At 36.4% G+C, this 8,662-nt stretch overlaps 1 protein-coding gene across 1 annotated transcript in view; it reads left to right on the forward strand.

Annotated features, from left to right (window-relative positions):
- Positions 1-974, forward strand: part of LOC135214135 (hepatocyte nuclear factor 3-beta-like) — a 2,131-nt gene extending 1,157 nt beyond the window's left edge. Inside the window, exon 1 of the mRNA XM_064248223.1 lies at positions 1-974. This exon is cut by the window's left edge and continues 1,157 nt beyond it. Coding sequence (XP_064104293.1) covers positions 1-847 — 847 coding nt within the window. The 3' untranslated portion in view covers positions 848-974.
- Positions 975-8,662: the final 7,688 nt, after the last annotated feature.

Consider the following 8,662-nt stretch of genomic DNA (forward strand, 5'->3'; position numbering starts at 1 on the left):
TGCCGAGGAAGCGGTTGGAATGGAGGTCACCAACGCTACGGACCTTCTGCGGGAGAACCACCTCCGGGTGGTAGACGATCTCCGCCTTCAGGTACGTGACGTGAGTGAGGACGACGACGAGAGTCATTCGCTGCATCTCAAAGCGACGCACTGCCTTCCCCTGAGCAGTTCAGAGCCTGACCTTCGTCGGCCCAGGAAGGACTCTCCCTTGCTGGTCAGGTCTGACGAAGGGGGTGAAGGCGAAGCAGATGGAAATGAAGACGACGAGGAACGGGAAGAGAAGTGCGTTCCTCTGTACCACAGCTCTCACCAGAAAGTCGTCCCTTCCTCCTCCCCCTCCCCCTCCTCCTATATGACTGCTACAGGAGGAGGCCGGGACAAAGGCTGCCTCCCTCCTGCAGCAGCAGCAGCGAGGGATTCCCCTTCCCCCTTGGAGTATTTATCGGCACCCTGGCATTGCCCATCCTCTCCGGCGACGGCTGTGGAACCCCACATCACCCCTTCTTCAGCCATCGTCCGCCCAGCCTCGCCACCCCTTCATTATGTCCGTGATCTGATGTCATCCAGCATCCGAAATTATCCCGCAAACCTCATCCAACCTCACGTCAGCAAACCAGTCATCCAGAGCCTTCCAAGTTCAACCTCACTGAATAGCTTGAACCTCCAGCCAATTCCAGCCAGCCACGGGCCTAACCTCTCCCCCCACCAGCCCCATCCTAGCATCAACCTCAGTCCTTTCCCATCCATCCATTCGAGAGCCCATCTGTCCCCATCCACGTCCAGTGCCCATCATTTGCCCATCGCTGTCTCTCACGAGAGTAATTCGGAGATTCATACCGATCACTGAAGATCCTTATAGGTCTTTTTTGTGGTTTTCGTGATAGATTTTAAATGCCATTATTATTATTATCATTATTATTATCATTATTATTATTATTATTATAGATTCTATGTGACTTTACAAGTAAATTAAAACTGACCACGAAGCTATTTGGTTTCATTTTCCTTTTTTTATGTAAATGAAAGTTACTTGCAATGATTATTGCAAAGGATTGGCAGTTTAGAAAAAAAATAGTAATATTAGGATTTTTATATTTTTATTAACTGTAACTATTTGGCAAAGCTACAGTCCAAAGTTCAAATAAAAATAAGTTTGTTTCACTCATAAAATTTTTATTATCATTACATTTTAGATTGCTTCCTTAATCATGTTAAACATTTAAAATAACGCGTAACAAGAAGAGGTATAGATTTCATATATATATATATATATATATATATATATATATATATATATATATATATATATATATATATGTGTGTGTGTGTGTGTATGTATACATGTATATATGTGTGTGTGTTTGTTGTTTTTATCAAGAATTTCATTAATTTTGGATGATATTGAAACTATGTTTTATATAAATACCCTAATTGATAATTTCATTACTAAGAAATTGACATCAATTTAGCAGGAGTAAATTGTGCTATTCAAATTATAGAATAAATTTATATTTTTGGGAGGATGTTTTATTATGATAATTTTTTACTGTTATTGTTGATGTTATAAACAGTAATACAGCACTGCAACTATTATTATTATTATTATTATTATTATTATTATTAGTTAATATTATTATTATTATTATTATTATTATTATTATTATTATTACGGAAACAATAATGAAATTGTGGTTATAATTATATTTTGATGTGTTTTTATTGAAATTAATTTTGTGGTAGACGTCTTCTCTCATTTTCGTATTAAATGTTCTATCTTTTCCAGGTACAAAAAAAAGAAAAATGTATGTATGCAGTTTTTCACCCATGCACTTAAATACTGTATATACAGTTTTGATATATTAATATATATAATTTCTTCTTTTATATTAATGTGCTGTTAATGATAGCACTTGTCTATTGCTAATAATAATATTAATAATAGCTGTCGAAATTTATGTACATCTGATGAATTAGGAGAGCAATGCAGTTATTATATACTGTCGTATTTATCAATTCAAATATATACATATTCATATATATATATATATATATATATATATATATATACATATATATATATATATATTATTATTATATATATTATATATAACGTATATATAATTTAACTTTTGGTAGCAGACTGGGACCACAGCCGTATAGTATATCTTACACAGAGAGAAATTCCTGCGGCCACAAACCTGTTACCAGCGATTATTCACAATCGGCAGTAAATGAATTCGTTATTCACAGTGAACGACGAAGTCAGTATTTTATTTGTCTTTTATTCTCTCAAGTTATTGTTTTGAATGGAAGACGGCAACTATTTTGCAACCGTGCAGGATTATTAATGTCATTATTATTCAGTTCGCCATCTTCCGACTCTCATATATTTTGTAACTTATATTTTTCTCTGCTCATCTTATAGTGATTTTTCTAGTTGATATCTTTATTCATTTTATTTCATTTACTGACGATTATCTTCCCTTGGCTTAGCTAAGCAAGTTTTTTGAAAAGTTTCTCATACAAGTTCGTGACTTTTTTTTTTATTAGTATGCTTGTTTGCTCGTTGTAAATAATAATAATTATAATAATAATATCGCTTATATATTTTTTTTCATTTTGTTAACAGCTCCATCGCAGTCTGCCGTGTGGAATACTTAGGAATATTTATAAATATTATTATCAGAAACCATACTTTTATGTTTTTATATCTTCCTTTTAGCGGTCATTAATCATATCGCATGAACTTATGCTACATTGAATGGTCCGTGCTGTTCGAATTATTATTATTATTATTATTATTATTATTATTATTATTATTATTATTATGATTATATTATTTATTATTATTATTTATTATTATTATTATTATTATTATTATTATTTTACTTTGCATATGAAGCAACCAGTGAATAGAATGCAATATGGAAAAAATGATTGCTGAAAATGAAGATTACAATTACATACCTTAGAGAGCAATGCAAAAAATATTATGTATACGTTTATGTTTATATATATATATATATATATATATATATATATATATATATATGTGTGTGTGTGTGTGTGTATATATAATATTTATTATGTGTGTTTAAAGAGAGAGAAAAGATCTAACAACAATTGGTACTGAAATACATAACATGAAGCTATTGTTATTAAACAAGTAAAATAGATAAATAAATAACAGTCATATCAAAGGACAACGAAACACAATACGAACGTGAGATGAGCAGAAATAGAAAAAATAAGCAGAAAAGTGAAAAGCTAAAATCAGAAAAACCAATGAACGCTTGAAGACTGTAGATGCCGTATATATCGCAGTCATCTTAACTGGCTTAGAGTTAGAGAACTGAATTTTAGTGTCATGAATCGCCTGCTTTCTGAAGCAGTTTTCATGTCTACTCTCTTGGTAATGAACTGCAAATCACAGCATGAAGCGTAGCCATGTTATTATTCTGAATTACGTAGTTGTCAGTGTAAATATTGTTAAAAGGAAAGCTTGCGGTTACCACTGACAACATCATAGGTACTACAGGCGAATCGTGGCAGTTTTATGAATGGAAGTCACAATAACTGACATTCATGAATAGTAGTCATTTTGTTTTTGCTAGGCTTGATCTAACGCAAATAAATCCCTGCAATTTTATGCGTTTGCGAACGCCTGTATATTATTCTGATTGACGACAATTGCTACTTTTGCCATATTAAGTGTCGTCTTGAATTATTTGAGCCATCGGAGTCAATTTCTCCAAATGAATCAAGCATAATTGTCACAGTTATTTATTAAAGCAATCTGTTCTTCTTATTTTCCTTTACTCTGTGTCGTCTCTCCCCAAAAGGGTTGGCTGGTCCCTCAGAAAAACAAGACGGCATTTGCCCTCTTAACTAATTAAGTCAAGGATACCTTCACACACACACACACACACACACATATATATATTTTTTTTCATAGACACCTGTATATATACTACGTGTGTATACTTTCATACATACAGGCGTATATACGTATATATATACTTATATATATTTATATCGAGCTACAAAAGTCCTTTAATATCTAATTCGCTCTACCTCGGAATTAATATATAGGTAGAGCGAATTAGATATTAAAGGACATTTGTAGCTCGATATATGTATATGAATCACGGTAATGTGATATGACTTTATATATATATATATATATATATATATATATATATATATATATATATATATATATATATATATATATATATATATATATATATAGGTAATATATATTGTATGCTTTAAAGAAACAGAAGCCGATATTGGTGCCGATATGAATCCCCAACCTGCTGCCGTAGTGAAAAGAGGTAAATTGAATCACTTTGGAAACACGAGGAAATCAGAAGAATTCCGGATTCTGAAGACGAATGTCATTCCGATAGCCGACGTCAGCTTCATTATCTTATTACTGGTACTATTTTCATTAACTGTCATAAAAGTCCCTCCGTAGCACCCAGTGGCTGTCACTTCACACATCTATTCTGGAAACAGTATTCCGTGGAGGTGAAGAAAAATGGTGAAGTATTATGTATCTCATTTTTTCTCTCCCGCTACCGCCGAACTCTGGAATTCTCTCTCCATCTCGTGTGATCCCGCAGTGAACTCCTTTGTTTTTGTCTCGTGTGCTTTGAAAAACTGCATATCCTTTTTTTCATATATATATATATATATAATATATATATATATATATATATATATATATATATATATTATATATATATTTAAATGGGTTTCAGTTACACGAAAATGATGTCTGTAAAACGATAATTATATTCCACTAGTTTTTATGTCTCGCAATTATTATTATTAATAATATAATATATTGCATTACATTCCGTTTCACACGTTATTAATTTCGTTATTGCTTTGTGAGTCATCCTAGCATGTATCATTGTTATTGTCAAGATTAACGTTAATATAGTCACTATTTTTTCCCGCCATTTCCATCATAATAGTGACGTCGGTGATTTTTATCATTTTCCTCCTGAATCCTATAGTTAACAGTAGTATGTTTGAGCCCGTGCATCTCTGTCCCTTACACCAAGCCGCTAAGGCTTGTTGCGAGGCTCAGTAACGCTTGGTATTTTTTCAAAGCCACGAAATTCACTCACCGCTCGACCCTCTTCACTCATCCGGGCTTGAGACCGGCTCGAGTCCGTGGACACCTTCCTGTAGCCGCCGAGTCTTTTGTCAATTAAATTATCCTTTTCCTGGTTCAGGTCTTCGTTTAGGAAAACTAGAGATATTGCTCTCTCTCCTCTCTCTCTCTCTCTCTCTCTCTCTCTCTCTCTCTCTCTCTCTCTCGCTAAATTTTTCTGAAGAACGAGAACTCTTACCTAGGCGAATTTATTTATATATATATATGTGTGTGTGTGTATGTGTATTATTCATATATACATACATATAGAGAGAACACCAAAATTTTGCAGATAGGGAAGAATAAAATGGAGGTAAGACACGGAAGAAATGACAGGTTTGCCTCCTACGGCTGGAAGATTGTGGTAGCAAAGGTGAACGGAAGCAGAGAGAAAGTTCCCAATCTTGGCCGTGGAGAGAAACGGGTCAGATGGTGTCGTGGGTAGCGATAATTGCCTTCCCATTTACATATATGGCTGAATGGGCGAGTTGAAGGACAAAATGTGGCGAATTCTCAGTCTAAGGCATTTTCTTTTATCTTCTTGATATGCCTGTCAGTGGATTATACATTTTAAGCCTAAATATCGGAATATGAATGTCACATGAAACATTTCACTAAAATATTTCTTCTTTAATGCAATATTATTTAAGAGTTTTTCACTATTTTTGTTGGCTTTTTTTATTACAAAAATCATTTTAAAAATCGCCCAGAAATAGGACTTGATTTTATTGGTGTTAGTAATATGATCACTTCCTGCGTTCGATAAAAGAAGCCCAGTCAAAAGATAACTTACCCATTTTTGTTCAGTAAGTCTTAACTAAGTGCCGCTGCAGCTGCACCCACAACCCCATTGTTCAGTGCTGAAGGTTTATAGTCTGTACCGTAGAAATGGGTAAATAGTTTGCAAAACGAACAAGGCTCGTTTTCATCAAGATAGTAAGTTTTGAGTCTCGGGTTCCATCGAGATTTCCAAACCCTCTCGTCCGATATAGTAGACGGTTTCCGTGTGGTTTTCACAGAGTATGTTGCCCCTAACAGAGACAACCGCTGAACCAGAGCAGCACTGACTATGTGTACATTCGTAAAGCCTCCATTCCCGTTTCCTTTCTTCAGTCTTGCTGGCCAACATCTCGAACTGTTGATTCTTAGCGCAAGTGCGGGTTTTCTCTCCCAGTTCCACCTTTAGATCTTTGTCATTCGTCGCCTTCATTTTCCGAATTTCTGTATCTGACTATCCAACCTCTCCAACCCCTTTTCTCTGTCTTGAAGTTCCTCGTTGGACGAGTGGTTGACGTGCTCGCCTACCGTTTCGGTAGTCCCGAGTTCGATTCCCCGCTCTGCCAACGTGGAATCAGAGGAATTTGTTTCCTGGGATTAGAAATTCATTTCTCGATATAATGTGGTTCGGATCCCACACTAAGCTGTAGGTCCCGTTGCTAGGTAACCAACTGGTTCCTAGCCACGTAAAAAATATGTAATCCCTTGGGCCAGCCTTAGGAGAGCTGTTAATTACCTCAGCGGTCTTGTTAAACTAAGATAGACTTAGCTTTTTCTCTGTCTTGAGCCGTGAATAGCCGAAAGTGTCCCAACGCTTGGATTGAGAGCCTGATTTCATGAACTAGTCAGTCAGTCACTCAGTCAGATGTCAGAATTCGCCTCCGCAAGCGTTGACCCCATCCGTGTTGAATTGTAGAGCCTCTTCTGGCCCTCAATTTAGCCAAGCTTAGATTTGTCAGCTGGAATTAATTAATAAGTCAAATGTGCACCAAAGAAGGAGCAATCGAGTTTTCTCTACAACGTATAATCAAGACCACCGGAAATTGATCTATCTTTCGGTGATCTCGGTAATCTCGGTACCGTGCTGTATGAGCCGCTGCCCAGGAAACTTTAACCACATCCCGTGATGGTCTGTCCTATATCGATGCCAGACGCATGATGATGTCTAACTTTAACCTTGAATAACATAAAAACGACTGAGGCTAGATGGCTGCAATTTGATATGTTTGATGATTGGAGTATGGATAATCAACACACCAATTTGCAGCCCTCTAGCCTCAGTATTTTTTTAGATCTGACGGCAGATACAAAAAGTGCGGACGGACAGACAAAGACTTTTTTTTTTTTTTTTTTTTTTTTTTTTTTTTTTTTTCTTTTTTTTTTTTTTTTTTTTTTTTTTTTTTTTTTTTTTTTTTTGCACAAAAATGAAAATGCTTTGCCAGTAGGTGCTGTATGGAACAAAGACACAAGCTGGGTGAGGGAGGTTTCTTCACCTTTTTCAAAGAAAGCGAGGAAGAAGCTCTTTGCAAGCTCCGTTAAAACATCCACGGGCCATCATGACTGATCGTTTTGCAAATTTTCTTGGCTTTTTGCATTTTCTAGCTTGTCGAAGGCTTAATATGTAAGAAATTCATCGCCATAGCCTAGCTTCTCCCCTAGTTCATTTTAGTATCTCAGAAAAAAAAATTTTTAAGGCAGGAACAGTGAATCACGGACCTCATTAGTAGCCAAAGTGAGCCAACCTTCTTAAGAAAGTAGGCGAAAGTCGAAAGAAGTTAAATTGAAGTTTGAATCATCTGGATGTTCAAAAGTATCCCTAAAGCAATCCTGAATGATTTGAACTCAATGTCTTTAACGCTATTGCCTTTCAGCGTTCAATAATGACTTCATGCCGCTCGTAGCGGACCGCTGAAGCTTCTTGCAAGTTTCAGTGATGCTTCAACCCCGAGTACGACGACCCTTCTTATCTATCATGGCTTGATACTGGATTTCGCAGACTCCCTCGGCAGAGTTCTTGGGTTAAGAAAGCGCTGAAAAACGCTTATATTTCTTTAAATTCTTACAGGAACGAAAGGGGAATCGTTTATGATTGTTGATCAGAGTCCAGAGATCCACATCAGCCTTCGTATCTCTCCTTCAAGGGTCGGTTGGGATACAAGGCCACCTTAAACTAAACCAGCCAACCGATGTCGGAAAGCGGCGTTCAATCCAAACAACTGTTTGGATTTACTTTTAAATCGTATATTGAGACAATACTCAAGTTTGTTCTGTCGTTTATTGAGCCTTTTGCTGCAAGTTCCGTTGTGACAGGGCACTGCACAAGTCTACAGACATGTTTCAACACCTCCGTAGTCGAATGGGCAGCGTGCTGGTATTTGAAAGCGGAATATTACCAGTTGCTCACAGGGAAATTTATTTTGAAAAACTGGTGTTACAAGTTTGAGAGCAAAGGGGAATGGGTCATCGAGAACATTTATTTATGACCACACTTTATAAAGTGTTAGATTTGAAAGAAACTGGTGTGAAATTGCATCAAAGACGACTAGGTTAATGGACAGAGTGATGCAAGAAGCCAGAGGAATGACATTAAGACGCAAATGCAAAGTTGTCTTTAAAAAAAAAAAAAAGGGGGGGGGGGGGGCGGCGGACACAAGTGCAATGTGGAGAGGCTGGTGTTTGCCGATGATCCAGTGTTAATTAGACATAGTGAAGAGAAGC

This window comes from Macrobrachium nipponense, chromosome 45 (genome assembly GCF_015104395.2).
Source record: "Macrobrachium nipponense isolate FS-2020 chromosome 45, ASM1510439v2, whole genome shotgun sequence".
NCBI classification, from domain to species: Eukaryota; Metazoa; Arthropoda; class Malacostraca; order Decapoda; family Palaemonidae; genus Macrobrachium; species Macrobrachium nipponense.